The 19,888-nt window shown below is 44.0% G+C and overlaps 1 protein-coding gene across 2 annotated transcripts in view; it reads left to right on the top strand.

Annotated features, from left to right (window-relative positions):
* Positions 1-19,181, top strand: part of LOC106608081 (MAM domain-containing glycosylphosphatidylinositol anchor protein 2) — a 396,771-nt gene extending 377,590 nt beyond the window's left edge. For both annotated transcript variants that reach the window (XM_014205779.3, XM_014205777.3), the window contains exons 16-18: positions 12,554-12,684; positions 12,806-12,905; positions 18,119-19,181. In XM_014205779.3, the coding sequence (XP_014061254.3) occupies positions 12,554-12,684; positions 12,806-12,905; positions 18,119-18,207 (320 nt within the window). In that variant the 3' untranslated portion in view covers positions 18,208-19,181. The remainder of the gene's footprint in view (positions 1-12,553; positions 12,685-12,805; positions 12,906-18,118) is intronic.
* The last annotated feature ends 707 nt before the right edge of the window (positions 19,182-19,888 follow it).

Raw genomic sequence — 19,888 nt, 5'->3', positions numbered from 1 at the left:
CTACAGTACAGTAGACATCTCTACACTGTCTACAGTACAGTAGACATCTCTACACTGTCTACAGTACAGTCGACATCTCTACACTATCTACAGTACAGTAGACATTCTACACTATCTACAGTACAGTAGACATTCTACACTATCTACAGTACAGTAGACATTCTACACTATCTACAGTACAGTAGACATTTCTACTCTGTCTACAGTACACATCTCTACACTGTCTACTGTACACATCTCTACACTGTCTACAGTACAGTAGACATCTCTACACTGTCTGCAGTACAGTCGACATCTCTACACTATCTACAGTACAGTACAGTACCATACAGTACAGTAGACATGTCTACACTATCTACAGTACAGTAGACATCTCTACACTGTCTACAGTACAGTAGACATCTCTACACTGTCTACAGTACAGTCGACATCTCTACACTATCTACAGTACAGTAGACATTCTACACTATCTACAGTACAGTAGACATTCTACACTATCTACAGTACAGTAGACATTCTACACTATCTACAGTACAGTAGACATTTCTACTCTGTCTACAGTACACATCTCTACACTGTCTACTGTACACATCTCTACACTGTCTACAGTACAGTAGACATCTCTACACTGTCTGCAGTACAGTCGACATCTCTACACTATCTACAGTACAGTACAGTACCATACAGTACAGTAGACATGTCTACACTATCTACAGTACAGTAGACATCTCTACACTATCTACAGTACAGTAGACATCTCTACACTATCTACAGCACAGAAGAGATCACTACATTATCTATAGTACAGTGCAGAATACATCTCTCCACTATCTTCATTACAGTAGACATCTCTACAATATCTGCAGTACAGTACAGTAGACATCACTACACTTTCTGCAGTACAGTAGAGTCGAATAAGTTCAAAGAAATTGTTAGCCAGACTATGGCTAGCTCAGCCAGTTCCCTCCGCTCTGTCATGTAAAATAATTCGGCACACTCTCCTCTCCCTCCACCTTCTCTCCCTCCCTCCTCCCCGTCCATCCTCAGAAAGATCGTTCTCGCTCTCCTCCAATGTAAATCACTTCAACACACCCTCCCTCCTTCTTCCCTCCCTCCCCCTTTATTTCCTCCCTCCCTCCCTCCCTCCCTCCCTCCCTCCCTCCCTCCCTCCCTCCCTCCTCTGTAATGTTTAACACTTCAACACCTGACCAAGCCCTTTGAGCCTGTTCTGCAGAAGCTGCTCTAGCTCACCTGGTCTCGTACTGTAGATTTTGATGTCATGGTGAAACAGTTACCATACAGTATGCTGATGATGATGATGACACTAACAGACAGAGAACAAATCAAATCAAATTTATTTTTATATAGCCCTTCGTACATCAGCTGATATTCTCAAAGTGCTGTACAGAAACCCAGCCTAAAACCCCAAACAGCAAGCAAAGCATGTGAAAGAAGCACGGTGGCTAGGAAAAACTCCCTAGGAAAAACTCCCTAGAAAGGCCAAAAACCTAGGAAGAAACCTAGAGAGGAACCAGGCTATGAGGGGTGGCCAGTCCTCTTCTGGCTGTGCAGGGTGGATATTATAACAGAACATGGTCAAGATGTTAAAATGTTAAAATGTTCATAAATGACCAGCATGGTCAAATAATAATAATCATAGTAGTTGTCGAGGGTGCAACAAGCACGTCCGGTGAACAGGTCAGGGTTCCATAGCCGCAGGCAGAACAGTTGAAACTGGAGCAGCAGCACGGCCAGGTGGACTGGGGACAGCAAGGAGTCATCATACCAGGTAGTCCTGAGGCATGGTCCTAGGGCTCAGGTCCTCCGAGAGAAAGACAGAAAGAGAGAAAGAGAGAATTAGAGAGAGCATATTTAAATACACACAGGACACCGGATAAGACAAGAGAAATACTCCAGATGTAACAGACTGACCCTAGCCCCCCGACACATAAACTACTGCAGCATAAATACTGGAGGCTGAGACAGGAGGGATCAGAAGACACTGTGGCCCCATCCGATGATACCCCCGGACAGGGCCAAACAGGCAGGATATAACCCCACCCCCCACTTTGCCAAAGCACAGCCCCCACACCACTAGAGGGATGTCTCCAACCACCAACTTACCGTCCTAAGACAAGGCCGAGTATAGCCCACAAAGATCTCCGCCACGGCACAACCCAAGGGGGGGGCGCCAACCCAGACAGGAAGACCACGTCAGTGACTCAACCCACTCAAGTGACGCAACCCTCCCATGGACGGCATGGAAGAACACCAGTAGGCCAGTGACTCAGCCCCTGTAAAAGGGTTAGAGGCAGAGAATCCCAGTGGAAAGAGGGGAACCGGCAAGGCAGAGACAGCAAGGGCGGTTCGTTGCTCCAGCCTTTCCGTTCACCTTCACACTCCTGGGCCAGACTATACTTAATCATAGGACCTACTGAAGAGATAAGTCTTCAGTAAAGACTTAAAGGTTGAGACTGAGTCTGCGTCTCTCACATTGGTAGACAGACCATTCCATAAAAATGGAGCTCTATAGGAGAAAGCCCTACCTCCAGCCGTTTGCTTAGAAATTCTAGGGACAATTAGGAGGCCTGCGTCTTGTGACCGTAGCGTACGTGTAGGTATGTACGGCAGGACCAAATCGGAAAGATAGGTAGGAGCAAGCCCATGTAATGCTTTGTAGGTTAGCAGTAAAACCTTGAAATCAGCCCTTGCCTTAACAGGAAGCCAGTGTAGGGAGGCTAGCACTGGAGTAATATGATCAAATTTTTTGGTTCTAGTCAGGATTCTAGCAGCCGTATTTAGCACTAACTGAAGTTTATTTAGTGCTTTATCCGGGTAGCCGGAAAGTAGAGCATTGCAGTAGTCCAGCCTAGAAGTAACAAAAGCATGGATTCATTTTTCTGCGTCATTTTTGGACAGAAAATTTCTGATTTTTGCAATGTTACGTAGATGGAAAAAAGCTGTCCTTGAAACAGTCTTGATATGTTCTTCAAAAGAGAGATCAGGGTCCAGAGTAACGCCGAGGTCCTTCACAGTTTTATTTGAGACGACTGTACAACCATCCAGATTAATTGTCAGATTCAACAGAAGATCTCTTTGTTTCTTGGGACCTAGAACAAGCATCTCTGTTTTGTCCGAGTTTAAAAGTAGAAAGTTTGCAGCCATCCACTTCTTTATGTCTGAAACACAGGCTTCTAGCGAGGGCAATTTTGGGGCTTCACCATGTTTCATTGAAATGTACAGCTGTGTGTCGTCCGCATAGCAGTGAAATTTAACATTATGTTTTCGAATGACATCCCCAAGAGGTAAAATATATAGTGAAAACAATAGTGGTCCTAAAACGGAACCTTGAGGAACACCGAAATGTACAATTGATTTGTCAGAGGACAAACCATTCACAGAGACAAACTGATATCTTTCCGACAGATAAGATCTAAACCAGGCCAGAACTTGTCCATGTAGACCAATTTGGGTTTCCAATCTCTCCAAAAGAATGTGGTGATCGATGGTATCAAAAGCGGCACTAAGATCTAGGAGCACGAGGACAGATGCAGAGCCTCGGTCTGACGTCATTAAAAGGTCATTTACCACCTTCACAAGTGCAGTCTCAGTGCTATGATGGGGTCTAAAACCAGACTGAAGCGTGGCCATGCCATGCTCTGTCTCTCTCTCTCTGTCTCTCTTTCTTTTACTCTCTTTCTCTTTCTCTCTATTTCTCTCTGTCTCTCTTTGACAAGGCTTCAGAGTAACAGTCCTGTTGAGCTTGAGGAAAATTCTTGCTGTGGAGAATTACATTTAAAATGTTAGTCATTTAGCAGATGCTCTTAGCCTCTTACAGTTAGTGCATTCCTCTTAAGATAGCTAGATGGGACAACCACATATCACAGTCATAGTAAGTGCATTTTTCCTCAATAAAGTAGCTATCAGCAAGGTCAGAGCTAGTAAGGGGGAAAAGGTGTGAGTGTTAGACGTACAGTTGTCAGAAGTCAGAAGTTTACATACACCTTAGCCAAATACATTTAAACTCCGTTTTTCACAATTCCTGACATTTAATCCTCGTAAAAATTCCCTTTTTTAGGTCAGTTAGGATCACCACTTCATTTTAAGAATGTGAAATGTCAGAGTAATAGCAGAGAGAATGATTTATTTCAGCTTGTATTTCTTTCATCACATTCCCAAGTGGGTCAGAAGTTTACATACACTCAATTAGTATTTGGTAGCAGTGCCTTTAAATTGTTTAAATTGGGTCAAACATTTTGGGTAGCCTTCCACAAGCTTCCCACAATGAGTTGGGTGAATTTTGGCCTATTCCTCCTGACAGAGCTGGTGTAACTGAGTCAGGTTTGTATGCCTCCTTGCTCGCACACGCTTTTTCAGTTCTGCCCACACATTTTCTATAGGATTTGAGTAAGTACTTTGTGATGGCCACTCCAATACCTTGACTTTGTTGTCCTTAAGCCATTTTGCCACAACTTTGGAAGTATGCTAAGGGTCATTGTCAATTTGAAAGACCCATTGTGACCAAGCTTTAACTTCCTGACTGATGTCTTGAGATGTTGCTACAATATATCCACATACTTTTCCTGCCTCATGATGCCATCTATTTTGTGAAGTGCACCAGTCCCTCCTGCAGCAAAGCACCCCCACAACATGATGCTGCCACCCCTGTGCTTCATGGTTGGGATGGTGTTTTTCAGCTTGCAAGCCTCCCCCTTTTTCCTCCAAACATAACAATGGTCATAATGGCCAAACAGTTCTATTTTTGTTTCATCAGACCAGAGGACATTTCTCCAAAAAGTACAATCTTTGTCCCCATGTGCAGTTGCAAACCATAGTCTGGCTTTTTTATAGTGGTTTTGGAGCAGTGGCTTCTTCCTTGGTGAGTGGCCTTTCAGGTTATGTCGATATAGGACTCATTTTACTGTGGATATAGATACTTTTGTACCTGTTTCCTCCAGCATCTTCACAAGGTCCTTTGCTGTTGTTCTGGGATTGATTTGCACTTTTCGCACCAAAGTATGTTCATCTCTATGAGACAGAACGCGTCTCCTTCCTGAGCGGTATGACGGCTGCGTGCTCCCATGGTGTTTATACTTGCTTATACTATTGTTTGTACAGATGAACGTGGTACCTTCAGGCATTTGGAAATTTCTCCCAAGGATGAACCAGACCTGTGGATGTCTACAATGTTTTTTCTGAGGTCTTGGCTGATTTCTTTAGATTTTCCCATGATGTCAAGCAAAGAGGCACTGAGTTTGAAGGTAGGCCTTGAAATACATCCACAGGTACACCTCCAATTGACTCAAATGATGTCAATTAGCCTATCAGAAGCTTCTAAAGCCTTGATAGCATTTTCTGGAATTTTTCAAGCTGTTTAAAGGCACAGTCAACTTAATGTATGTACATTTCTGACCCACTGGAATTGTGATACAGTGAGTTATTGTGAAATAATCTGTCTGTTAACAATTATTGGAAAAATGACTTGTGTCATGCACAAAGTAGATGTCCTAACCGACTTGCCAAAACTATAGTTTGTTAACAAAAAATGTGTGGAGTGGTTGAAAAACGAGTTTTAATAACTCCAACCTAAGTGTATGTAAACTGCCGACTTCAACTGTATGTCTTGTCGGTCCTGTACAAAGGGCCAGTTGGCAGTTTCTCTGGCAACTATACTGCTATAATTATTCTGTAATACAGTGTCTAATAACAAAAAGACCATATTATTTGTTGGGCCTACATTGTGTTGTCCCACTGGGGTGGCTTTTCTCTGCTGGTTATAACCTTGTTTGATGTGTTACACGTTCAGGAGTTGTTCATTGTAGGAAGTGAACATGTATTTTTAGGGGTGGCTGTTCTGATTGTTGTAGAAAGAGGGAGGGAAAGTTTCTGTTGCATTCGATGTCATTATCTCACAGTATTACGGACCATCAAAGTTGCTTGTCCAGAATAGTAGTGTAACTGATCCTACACATTGGACCTGTGAATGGCAGGCTTTTTACTCCATATAGGAGGGAATAGTCTGCAGAGGAGCTGGAATGCTCAGTTGACTTGTAATTTAGGAACACGTCAACTTTCAACTGGTGCTGCTCATTTCCAAACCGTTCTCAATGCATATGAGTCATTGAAAAGTATCCACTTAAAGTTGTTGGTTTGTTAAACAAGAACTCTCTTCACTTATTGGACTTTAGTTATAATTCAACTATATTATTACGTTTTGAGAATAATTCATTGTCACTTGGCAGAACTTTGAAATTAATACATGTATCAATTCATACGACCCCCAGTTAACCTTTGCCACTACTCACCGCCAAGCTTCTGCTCAGAATGCTGAGATGGATTTGGAATTTAAAATGCAGAAGGCAGAGATGAATTTTAAGTGAATTTTTTTAATTCTCCAATAAAATCCCCCTCAAGACAGCAGTTAGAACCTCCACTGTTAAACTGACATTAAGATCAAGTTATGTGCTCCGTTAAGTGCTCAGTATTGACGTTGGGAGTTTATGCAGCATTTAAAGGCCACACTTTATTTGGATCGTCCAGATAGTCCATCTGTAGATGCTCTACAGATGGTCATACTATTAACAAACTATCTGTTGATAAGCAACTGCTTGCTAAGATTAGGGTTAGGGCTAGGTTTAGAATAAGGATTAGGGCTAGGTTTAGAATAAGGATTAGGGCTAGGTTTAGTATAAGGGTTAGGGCTAGGTTTAGAATAAGGGTTACGGTAAGGTTTGAGTTTAGGATAAGGATTAAGGTTAGGGTTAGGGCTAGGGTTAGTAGATAGTTAGTTGAAATGTTACTAATAGCCTGTAGATAGTCTATAGAACATCTACAGATGGACTATCCAAATAATGTGTTACCTATTTAAATGCCCATTGCAGTCAAAATACAGTTTTCCTGTGTTTTTAATCATATTGTACAACAGCTGATGAAACTAACACTGTAAAAGTGTGAAAAATGTGATCAGTGTTATTTCCTGATAGATGCTGATAGAAGTTTTTGCATGGGTGGACCTTGCCTGGTGTAATCACCAGGTGGTAAAAGTTAATAGACGAATAACAAAGAGAGTTCCAAACCTCTCTGCCAATAACAGCTAGTTTTCAGCTTACATCCCTCCCATTAGGCCCATCAAATCAGGTTCCTCACTCAGACCACTCTCAGACAATTAGTCAAAGTTGTTGCTTGAGAAGGTTTTTTTTCTAAAAAGCTATTTTTGTAGATTTTCTTACCATTTAAATAGAAAACTATTACTGGTTGATTCCATTTTTTTGTTTTGATTTACAGTATTTCATTAATGCTCACAGTTGACAAGAATGAATGATGCAGAATGCACAGTTACATTTAGACAATATAGATACTATATTCAGTTAAAAAAGGTCCTAGCGTACAATAAATTATCATTTAAAAAGTCACATTTGGTTATTCAAAAGTCTGATGGTAGTGGCTATGGTAGAATTTGTCTGCCTGTTTGTCCTTGCATTGATGCTGGACAGTTGGTTCTGGTTGCGGCGGACTCTGCCAGTGCTGTCTCCCCTTCTCTGTGGTAGCAGATCATGTAGAAGCTTCTGAGGTTGGTGCGTCATGTCATGATCGGGGATATTGATTATGGCAGCCCCCCCGCACCCCTCTGATTCAGAGGGGTTGGGTTAAATGCGGAAGACACATTTCAGTTGAATGCATTCAGTTGTACAACTGACTTTCCCTTTCCCACTGTGACGGTAGTGGTGGAAGGGTCAGTGGGATTATCATTATCCCAGAAACCCTAGACCCACTAGGGTTTCATACCGCCACGACAGATCCACAGATGATGCAATCTCTATTGCACTCCAAACTGCCCTTTCCCACCTGGACAAAAGGAACACCTATGTGAGAATGCTATTCATTGACTACAGCTCAGTGTTCAACACCATACTGCCCTCAAAGCTCATCAAAAACCCAAGGACCCTGGGACTAAACACCTCCCTCTGCAACTGGATCCTTGACTTCCTGACGGGGCGCCACCAGGTGGTAAGGGTAGGTAACACACATCCGCCACACTGATCCTCAACACAGGGGCCCCTCAAGGGGTGCGTGCTCAGTCCCCTCCTGTACTCCCTGTTCACTCATGACTGCATGGCCAGGCACGATTCCAACACCATCATTAAGTTTGACAACGACGAGACAGCCTATAGGGAGGAGGTCAGAGTCCTGGCCGTGTGGTTCAAGGACAACAACCTCTCCCTAACCGTGATCAAGACAAAGGAGATGATTGTGGACTACAGAAAAAAGAGGAACGAGCACACCCCAATTCTCATCGACGGGGCGGTAGTGGAGCAGGTTGAGAGCTTCAAGTTCCTTGGTGTCCACATCACCAACAAACTAACATGGTCCAAGCACACCAAGACAGTCATGAAGAGGGCACAACAAAACCTATTCCCCCTCAGGAGACTGAAAAGATTTGGCATGGGTCGTCAGATCCTCAAAAGGTTCTATAGCTGCACCATCGAGAGCATCCTGACTGGTTGCATCACTGCCTGGTATGGCAACTGCTCTGCCTCCGACTGCAAGGCACTACAGAGGGCAGTACGTACGGCCCAGTACATCACTGGGGCCAAGCTTCCTGCCATCCAGGACCTCTATACCAGGTGGTGTCAGAGAAAGGCCCTAAAAATTGTCAAAGACTCCAGCCACCCTAGTCATAGACTGTACCGGAGCACCAAGTCTAGGTCAAAGAGGGTTCTAAACAGCTTCTACCCCCAAGCCATAAGACTCCTGAATATCTAGTCAAAGGACTACCCAGACTATTTGCATTGCCTCCCTTTTATACCGCTGCTACTCTCTGTTGTTATCATCTATGCGTAGTCACTTTAATAACTCTACCTACATGTACATATTACCTCAATTATTTAGACTAACCGGTGCCCCCGCACATTGACTCTGTACCGGTACCCCCCTGTATATAGTCACACTATTATTATTTTACCGCTGCTCCTTAATTACTTGTTACTTTTATTTCTTATTCTTATTCATATCTATATTTTTTAACTGCATTGTTGGTTAGGGGCTCATAAGTAAGCATTTCACTGTAAGGTCTACACCTGTTGTATTCGGAACATGTGACTAATAAAATTGAATTTGATGTCTCTGTTTCTTGCTTGCCCTTTTTCTGTATCGTATCCAGTGCAGCTTGCTGCTTCTTGCTATTACAGTAATTACAGGAATGTACTTAATTGTTACCCAGAAATGATTTGATATTGAGATAAAAACATCTGCATTTGGCCTTTTAATTAAATGCATTGCCTCCTAATAGCAACTCATGATGTGGGTTAACTTCTATGGGCTAGGTGGGACGTTAGCGTCCCACTCTATTCAACAGCCAGTGGAATCGCGTGCCGCGAAAAACAAATACCTCAAAAATGCAATAATTTCAATATTTCAAACATACGACTATTTTACACCATTTGAAAGATAAGACTCTCGTTAATCTAACCACATTGTCCGATTTCAAAAAGGCTTTACAGAGAAAACAAAACATTAGATTATGTTAGGAGAGTAACCACACAGCCATTTTTCAAGCAAGCATATATGTCACAAAAACCCAAAACACAGCTAAATGCAGCACTAACCTTTGATGATCTTCATCAGATGACACTTCTAGGACATTATGTTATACAATACATGCATGCTTTGTTCAATCAAGTTCATATTTATATCAAAAAACAGCTTTTTACATTGGCGTGTGATGTTCAGAAATTGTATTCCCACCGAAAACTTCCGGTGAATTTACTAAATTACTCATGATAAACGTTGACAAAATACATAACAATTATTTTAAGAATTATAGATACAGAACTCCTTTATGCAATCGCTATGTCAGATTTTAAAATAGCTTTTCGGCGAAAGCACATTTTGCAATATTCTGAGTACATAGCTCAGCCATCACGACTAACTAATTTGACACCCGCCAAGTTCGGGGCAACCTAAACTCAGAATTACTATTAGAAAAATTGAATTACCTTTGCTGTTCTTCGTCAGAATGCACTCCCAGGACTGCTACTTCCACAACAAATGTTGTTTTTGTTCCAAATAATCCATAGTTATGTGCAAATACCCCCGTTTTGTTCGTGCATTCAGGTCACTATCCAAAGAGTAACACGTGAGCGCATTTCGAGACAAAACATTTCAAAATGTTCCTTTACCGTACTTAGAAGCATGTCAAACGATGTTTAAAATCAATTTTTATGGTATTTTTCTCATAAAATAGCGATAATATTCCAACTGGGCAATGCTTTATTCATTCAAAAAGGAAGAGAAAAAATGGCGAGGTCTCGTGAACGCTCATTTCCTAGAGCACTGACAAACTGTGCTCCTGTTATCTGCCCGGAGACAGGAGACGCGTCAATCCGCTTTCTGAACGCTTTAGAGAGCCAATGGAAGCCTTAGAAAGTGCTACATAACCCCACGGGCACTGTAGTTTCGATTGAGAAGCAAAGGGAGAACTACAAATTCGCAAACAGGCCACTTCCTGCATGGAATTTTCTCAGGTTTTTGCCTGCCATATGAGTTCTGTTATACTCACAGACACCATTCAAACAGTTTTAGAAACTTCGGAGTGTTTTCTATCCAAATCTACTAATGATATGCATATTCTCATTTCTGGGAAAGAGTAGTAACCAGTTTAAATCGGGTACGTTTTTTATCCGGCTGTGAAAATACTGCCCCCTAGCCCAGACAGGTTAAATTGTGGTGTAGATTATGGCTCAGTTGGTTGAAGCATGGAACTAGCAATTGTTTTATTTTGTTCTTATTTTACCAGCTAAGTTGACTGAGAACACATTCTCATTTACAGAATGAGCCAATTGAAGCTGGGGATGATTAGGTGGCCATGATGGTATGAGGGTCAGATTGGGAATTTAGCCAGGACACCGGAGTTAACACCATTACTCTTATTGTCACAGGCGTCGATGAAAGGTGGACAAAATGCAGCTGGTATAGTGCTCATCTTCTTGTATTTATTTAAAGAGAGTGAACACTTAAACAAAATAACAAACGACAATCAACAGTTCTGTAAGGTACATAGACTATACAGAAAGCAACCACCCACAAAACCAAAGGAAAGAACAGGCTGCCTAAGTATGGCTTCCAATCAGAGACAACGAAAAACACCTGCCTCTGATTGGAAACCATACTTGGCCAAACGTGGAAAAAGAAACATAGAAATAGAAAACTAGAACCAAAATCCCCTAGAACCAAAAAACCCCAAAACACACAAAGAAAACACCCCCTGCCCCGCCCTGACCATACTACAATGACAAATTACCCCTTTACTGGTCAGGACGTGACAGTTGCCCCCCCCCCCCCCCCCAAAAACAAAAAAACACCACAAAACCAACCCCAAACCTAAAGGGTTTGAGAAGCGTCGCTGGAGGCCCTGGGCTGAGAGGCGTCGCTGGAGGCCCCGCGCTGAGAGGCGCCGCTGGAGGCCCCCCGGGCTGAGAGGTGTCGCTGGAGACCCCGGGCTGAGAGGCGTCGCTGGAGGCCCCGGGCTGAGAAGCGTCGCTGGAGGCCCTGGGCTGAGAGGCGTCGCTGGAGGCCCCGCGCTGAGAGGCGTCGCTGGAGGCTCCGAGCTGAGAGGCGTCGCTGGAGGCCCCGAGCTGAGAGGCGTCGCTGGAGGCCCCCCCAGGAGACTGGGTGTGCAGAGCAGGCACGAGGCACACTGGGCCGTGGAGGCGCACCGGAGGTCTGGAGCTCAGGGCTGGCACACTCCGTCATGGCTGGATGGTCCCTGTAGCCCGGCACGGGCGAAGCGCTGGCACAGGACGAACTGGGCTGTGCTGGGGAATGCAGGGTATCGTGCGTGGAGCAGGCGTGGGATATCCTGGGCTGAGGAGCCGCACTCGAGGCCAGATACGCTGCGCCGGCGCACTCTTTCCTGGCTGCCGGCTAGCTGTCGCACGACAACAATGCGGAGCTTGTATCGACCGCACCGGGCTCTGAGTGCTTATGGGCGACATAGTGCGCATACCTCCATGCTGCCTAGCTCCTCCCTCTGTTCGTCTGCTCCATCGTGCACTCTCCACCAGTCCCTTTCTCCGGAATCCAGCATCGTCATCCGCTCTTGACCCCTCGACCAGCTCTGGTTTCCTCCATGGCTCCCTCTGTATAGCCCGGGAAGTTAGGTCAGGGTTCCCCCCTGACCTAGCAACACTACCCTTATGCCCCCCCCAAAAAAAAACAAAAAGAAAAGTGATATCAAAATGGGGTTGCAGGCCAAAATAGTTTGGGAACTCATGGCCTAAGCATTTGTTGAAAAAAACATATCCTGATTCATACTGTGATATGGAATCGCTCAAAGCCCTTTAGCATTTGACGTTCTGAACCTCTCTGACCGTGTCTAGCCATATCTAACCGTGTGGTATCTTTCCTCTGCAGGGACCCTGAAAAGCTTGCTGCAATATCACATTATGGAGATGATTATTGGCAACACTTGAGGCGGCTCTGAGCCTGACCGCGTGTCACAGTCTCTGGCTGAGTTTGACCGTGTGTGACCGTGTGGTCTCTCTCTTATCTGTAGGGACCCTGAATGCGCTCCTGAGACAGAAGGGTCAGGCAGCGACAGAGGGGCCCACCTGGTCACTGAGCGGTAACCAAGGTGACCACTGGAAACAGGCCAAAGTTAGCATCCACCCAACCGCTTCTTTCCAGGTGAGTAAAACCTTGTGTGATTGGATGATTCTGGAGTCAGCCAGGGGAAGAATCCCAACTTAAAGTCTATGTCTATAACAGCAATATGTCTCTCCAACTGTCTCTTTTTCTCCCACCTCAGGTGGTGCTGGAGGGTATCCGAGGTCCTGGCATTGAGGGGGACATCGCAATTGATGACGTCACCCTGGAGGAGGGAGAGTGTAGAGATCTACCGGCCATTAGTGAGTACAGAAACATAAGAGGAGTTTATCCCTAGTTGCTCATCTAAAGATGGTTGTATGTTTAACACCCTGATGGATAAGATAAGGCTTTGGGAGAGGGTAAGATCATCTTACAAGTGTGCCTAGGGTTGCTTTTTGCTGCACCTCCGAAAACATTAGCAAAACTGTGTATTCGACCAATACACTTTGATTTGATTTCAGATGCTTATCTAAGGTCAGTTCTCAAGTCAGTTAAGATTTTGGAGAAGACATAGTAATCTGGTTGTAGATCTGTTCTGTCTCTCAATTAATTTTAAAGGGCTTTATTGGCATGGGAACATATGTTAACATTGCTAAAGCAAGTGAAATAGATAATAGACAAAAGTTAAATAAACAATATAAAACTAACAATAAACATTACACTCACAAAAGTTCCAAAATATTATTATGTCTATGCACAGTGTTGTAATGTTGTAATGATGTGCAAATAGTTAAAGTACAAAAGGGAAAATAAATAATCATAAATATAGATTGTATTTACAATGGTGGTTGCTCTTCACTGGTTGCCCTTTTCTTGTGGCAACAGGTCACAAATCTTCTGCTGTGATTGCACACTGTGGTATTTCACTGAGTCTGTACATAGTCAAAGATTTCCTTAATTTTGGGTCAGTCACAGTGGTCAGGTATTCTGCCACAATGTACTCTCTGTTCTGGGCCAAATAGAATTCTAGTTTGCTCAGTTTCTTTGTAAATTCTTTCCAATGTGTCAAGTAATTATATTTTTGTTTTATCATGAATTGGTTGGGTTTAATTGTGTTGCTGTCCTGGGGCTCTGTGAGGTCTGTTTGTGTTTGTGAACAGAGCCCCAGGACCAGCTTTCTCTTCTCCAGGTTCACCTCTCTGTCGGTGATGGCTTTGTTATGGAAGGTTTGGGAATCTCCTCCTAGGTGGTTGTAGAATTGAACGTCTCTTTTCTGGATTTTGATCATTAGCAGGGTATTGGCCTAATTCTGCTCTGCATACATTATTTGGTGTTTTACATTGTACACAGAGGACATTTTTGCGGAATTCTATATGCGGAGTCTCAATTTGGTGTTTGTCCCATTTTGTGAATTCTTGGTTGGTGAGTGGACCCCAGACCTCACAACCATAAAGGGCAATGGGTTCTATAACTGATTCAATTATTTTTAGCCAGATCCTAATTTAATGTTGAATTTCATGTTCCTTTTGATGGCATAGTAGACCCTTCTTGCCTTGTCTCTCAGATTGTTCACAGCTTTGTGGAAGTTACTTGTGGCACTGATGTTTAGGCCGAGGTATGTATAGTTTTTTTGTATGCTCTAGGGCAATGGTGTCTAGATGGAATTTGTATTTGTGCTCCTGGCAACTGGACCTTTTTTGGAACACCATTATTTTTGTCTTACTGAGATTAACTCTCAGGGCCCAGGTCTGGCAGAATCTGTGCAGAATATCTAGGTGCTGCTGTAGGCCATACTTGGTTGGTGACAGAAGCACCAGATCATCAGCAAACAGTAAACATTTGACTTCAGATTCTACTATGGTGAGAACGGGTGCTGCAAACTGTTCTCGTGCCCTCACCAATTCATTGATATATACAGTATGTTGAAGAGGTTGGGGCTTAAGCTGCATCCCTGTCTCACCCCCCAGCCCTGTGGAAAGAAATGTGTACGTTTTTTGCCAATTTTAACTGCACACTTGTTGTTTGTGTACATGGATTTTATAATGTTGTTTGTTTTCCCCCAACACCACTTTCCATCAATTTGTATAGCAGACTCTCATGCCAAATTGAGTCAAAAGCTTTTTTGAAATCAACAAAGAATAAGAAGACATTGCCTTTATTTTGGTTTGTTTGTGAATATGTGGTCTGTCATACAGTAATTTGGTAAAAGCCAATTTGACATTTGCTCAGTACTTTGTTTTAGCTGAGGAAATGTACAATTCTACTGTTAATGATAATGCAGAGGATTTTCCCAAGGTTGCTGTTGACGCATATCCCCCAGTAGTTATTGGGGTCACTTTTGTAGATTGGGATGATCAGTCCTTGGTTCCAAATATTGGAGAAATTGCCAGAGCTGAGGATGATGTTAAAGAGTTTAAGTACGGCCAATTGGAATTTGTGGTCTGTATATTTAATAATTTTATTGAGGACACCATCAACCCCACAGGCCTTTTTGGGTTGGAGGGTTTGTGTTTTGTCCTGTAGTTCATTCAATGTAATTGGAGAATCCAGTGGGTTCTGGTCATCTTTAATAGTTTATTCTAAGATTTGTATTTGATCTTGTATATGTTTTTGCTGTTTGTTCTTTGTTATAGAGCCAAAAAGATTGGAGAAGTGGTTTATCCATACATCTCCATTTTGGATAGATAACTCTTCGTGATGTTGTTTGTTTCCAATTTTCCAAGAACTGGTTAGATTCTATGGATTCTTCAATTACATTGAGCTGATTTCTGACATGCTGTTCCTTCTTTTTCCATAGTGTATTTCTGTCTTGTTTTAGTGATTCACCATAGTGAAGGCGTAGACTCAGGTTTTCTGGGTCTCTATATTTTTGGTTGGATACGTTTCTCAATTTCTTTCTTAGGTTTTTGCATTCTTTATCAAAACATTTATCATTGTTGTTAATTTTTTTAGGTTGTCTGCTTGAACTTTTTTCATTTGATAGGGAAGCTGAGAGGTCAAATATACTGTTTAGGTTTTCTACTGCCAAGTTTACACCGTCACTATTATAGTGAAACCTTTTGTCCAGGAAGTTGTCTAGAAGGGATTGAATTTGTTGTTGCCTAATTGTTTTTTTGGTAGATTTCAACACTATTTTCCTTCCATCTATACCATTTGTTAATATTATTAAGTTCCTTTGGCTTTGATGCCTCATGATTGAGCATAGCTCCATTCAAGAAGAGTGTGATTTTGCTGTGATCTGATAGGGGTGTCAGTGGACTGACTGTGAACGCTCTAAGGGAATCTGGGTTTAGGTCAGTAGTCTACAGTACTACTGCCAAGAGATGAGCTATAGGTGTACCTTTTGTTGGTTACGTTGTCATAGTTGTATGGGGGAGGGAATGCTGTCACCACCAGGCAGGTGTTTGTCCCCCTGTGTGCTGAGGGTGTCGGGTTCTTGTCCAGTTCTGGCATTTAGGTCGCCACAGACTAGTACATGTCCCTGAGCCTGGAAATTGTTGCTCTCCCCCTCCAGGATGGAGAAGCTGTCTTCATTAAAGTATGGGGATTCTAGTGGGGGGATATAGGTAGCACTTATGAGGACATTTTTCTCTGTTGAGATCATTTCCTTATTAATTTCTAGCCAGATGTAAAATGTTCCTGTTTTGACTAATTTAATAGTGGGTTAGGTCTGCTCTATAACAAAGTAGCAAACCCCCTGAGTCTCTTCCTTGTTTCACACCTGGTAGTTTGGTGGATGGGACTACCAGCTCTCTGTTACCTAGAGGGCAACCAGTGGTTCCTTCTCCTTTATACCATGTTTCTTGTAGAATGACAATGTCTATATTTCCAATTTCTTTGAGGAAGTCTGGGTTCCTGCTCTTTAGGCCAAAGGCAGATGACCTCAGGCCTTGTGTATTCCAGGATGAGATAGTCAAAGATTCCTGTTCCATAGTGTCTAATGTTTTTTTCATGTAGTTTAGGCCTGGACCATCACAGTAGGTGTGAGCAGAGCATGTTGAGCATCTGATACATACCTCTTAGGTCGCAGGATGGGGCTTGGTGGGGTACATTAGTGGGGTTTGGGCCTGTTGCTCTGCTCACAGCCTGGGCATATGTCCTGCTGTCATGTTGAGGTCCTTGCCAGAGGGGCGGGGTGGGCAGAAGGGGCATAGTTTTTTATGGGGGGGCCTATATAGGGTGTGGTCAGAGTTTGCTTGGGGTCGTCTTAGCTGGTTGGGGTGTGGCTGGTGATGCTGTGGTGTGGGTGCAGGTCCTTCGGGAGGGGGTCTTGCAGAGGTGCTCTCTCTCTCTCTCTCTCTCTCTCTCTCTCTCCCTCCTCTCTCTCTCTCTCTCTCTCTCCCTCTCTCTCTCTCTCTCCTCTCTCTCTCTCTCTCTCTCTCTCTCTCTCTCTCTCTCTCTCTCTCTCTCTCAGGAGGGCCAATTCTAACCAGCAGCTATAGTGTCTCTCTAGAAAGAGAGGGGTGGGGTTGCCATAGCAACATGGCTGTAATCACATGAATGATAGCCGTCCCGACCAAACGGAGCGACGGAACCAGCGACAGTCCGCGGGGAGTGGATCACTGTAATTGCAGACAAGGAGGAACAAACAGAGAGAGAGAGCAAAAATAGAAAAGCATGACAGGTAATGGCCTGCAATTGACGAGGCGGCCATATTGACAAGATAGGAGGAGGAGAAGGAGGACTGTGTTACTCACTGCAGGAGGGAGAGGAAGTCTGATTAAAGTCAGCTTCTAAATGGACACACACTCTCTCTCACACACAAACACACCACACACTCCTGGGAAATAAACTTGTTAGTTTGAATTTGATTTTAAGTTAACAGATTGAAGGAGTGTTGATAGATTTTTCTGGGAATTGAATAAAGGGAATCACTTGTGAACAATTGTAACGAACCTCTCTACAAATTGTGATATTGCTTTTTTGTCAAATGAATACATTCCTACTTACTTGTTCTCACAATACCTGTGTTACTTAACTGGAAAAGCAAAACTGAGAAATGAATTACACAATCAGACTTTGAGCTGTCACTATGAATAAGATTTTGAGCATAACTGGTCACTATTTCAACATCTACTATGTAAAACAAAATATTAAAACAGAATATTTCCAGTTACAATATCCAGGAGTAATATCTTAATAAACTAAAGAAAACTAAACAATATCCAGTCAAGTCCAACCAATCTACTGACAGTAGTTTCATACAATGTTTGTCTGCAGTGTATCTGGCTCCATTATCATTCAGATCAGTTTAATCACTTCATTAGTAGTTAAGGAGTTAGTCTCCCAGGTCGAGGACAGACTCTCTCCATGCATTATGGATTTACCATCTCTCACCATGAATATTACATGATCCTGACTGCCACCATGGAAACAGCATGTGTTTTAATGAAAGTTCTTCTTATGTTTCATTTTAACTAAGAATTACTGGATATTATTACTGGAGATATTTTTGTGAGGAAACAGATTTCAGGCTCGTGATGATGCCAAATGTTATTGAACAAACGTTTAACTCTGTCTCCGCCCCCTTTAGATCTCAGATCCGCTGCCCCGTCTACATCTGCCCATATACGGCTGCTGAGTGTCACCTTGGCGATGACCTTCCGGTGGGGTCATAGGTGACCCTGCCCTGCGCCATCTGGCGGAGGCAAACGGGCCGAACCGGTCTCGGGCCCGACCTCGGCCCTGGTGTCTGTGTTATTGTACCCTCAGCATCCAATCACCAAAGATTCATGCATTCAGAAGGCGGCGGCGAGGGAATCCAAACTCAGACCACCAAGAGGGACGAAAACTTTAAAACAGATGAAAAAAATGAAAAAAATACCACATAAAACGTAATAAAATAAGATCCGCAATTCTTTTTAAAGAGACAACTTTTCCAGAAAATTGCTCCTCAAGCGCAGGATTGTGACTTTTACCAGCGCGAAGCAAAGCTTGGTGTTGAGACGCCTGGACTTTAGTGAGAGTGTTCACAAGCGCAGCGGAAGAACTATTTGTAAAGCACAAGAACAATTTAGCCAGTCAGTTAGGAAACTTTAATTGAAAGGTAAGTGGGAATTGAGACATTGGTGACTTTTTGAAGAACAAAATTACTTTTCCCCGGCTTAAAGAAACACATGGAATCGACACTTTTCTCTGTCTGTCTTATCTTTCTGGAGTTGCACCTGATACACATCAAGGACAATTTTCACTCTGCCCAGCCACCCTGACCTTCACACCTTGACATGTCTCTCTCTCTCTCTCTCTCTCGACTTGATGCTGTGCAGTAGAAAACAGAAACTCGGACAACGTTCAGCTATCTATCCCAGCTCTCTCTCCCCTCTTACCCAGTAGCTGCCTAAGTATTTCACAACACTGTCCTCACCAGTCCAAGTGGCCAACAGAGGGTATATGAGGCCAAGTAAGCAGACCCCAGGCAGACCCAGGCAGGCTCCAAACTCGGGGTCTGTAGGTTAGATGGAGAGCACTAGGAGAGAGAGTTGAAGAGGGGTGTGCCATAGAGGTGGAGAGGGGTGTGCCATAGAGGTGGAGAGGGGTGTGCCATAGAGGTGGAGAGGGGTGTGCCATAGAGGTGGAGAGATGTGGGGCATAGAGGTGGAGAGGGGTGGGGCATAGAGGTGGAGAGGGGTGGGGCATAGAGGTGGAGAGGGGTGGGGCATAGAGGTGGAGAGGGGGGTGCCATAGAGGTGGAGAGATGTGGGGCATAGAGGTGGAGAGGAGTGGGGCATAGAGGTGGAGAGATGTGGGGCATAGAGGTGGAGAGATGTGGGGCATAGAGGTGGAGAGGGGTGGGGCATAGAGGTGGAGATGGGGGTGCCATAGAGGTGGAGAGGGGTGGAACAATGAGGTGGAGAGGGGTGGGACAATGAGGTGGAGAGGGGTGTGCCATAGAGGTGGAGAGATGTGGGGCATAGAGGTGGAGAGGGGTGGGACAATGAGGGGGAGAGGGGTGGGGCATAGAGGTGGAGAGGGGTGGAGAGGGGTGGGGCAATTAGGTGGAGAGGGGTGTGGCATAGAGGTGGAGAGCGGTGGGGTATAGAGGTGGAGAGGGGTGGGGCAATTAGGTGGAGAGGGGTGGGGCATAGAGGTGGAGAGGGGTGGGGCAATGAGGTGGAGAGGGGTGGGGCATAGAGGTGGAGAGGTGGAGAGAGGTGAGGTAATGAGGTGGAGAAGGGTGGGGCAATTAGGTGGAGAGGGGTGGGGCATAGAGGTGGAGAGGGGTGGGGCATAGAGGTGGAGAGGGGTAGGAGAGAGAGTTGAAAAGGGGTGGGTTAGAGGGTGGAGTGGGGTAGGAGAAAGAGTT

This window comes from Salmo salar, chromosome 06 (genome assembly GCF_965601325.2).
Source record: "Salmo salar chromosome 06, fSalSal1, whole genome shotgun sequence".
Taxonomy (NCBI): Eukaryota; Metazoa; Chordata; class Actinopteri; order Salmoniformes; family Salmonidae; genus Salmo; species Salmo salar.
This window is presented reverse-complemented; position numbering and strand designations above follow the sequence as displayed.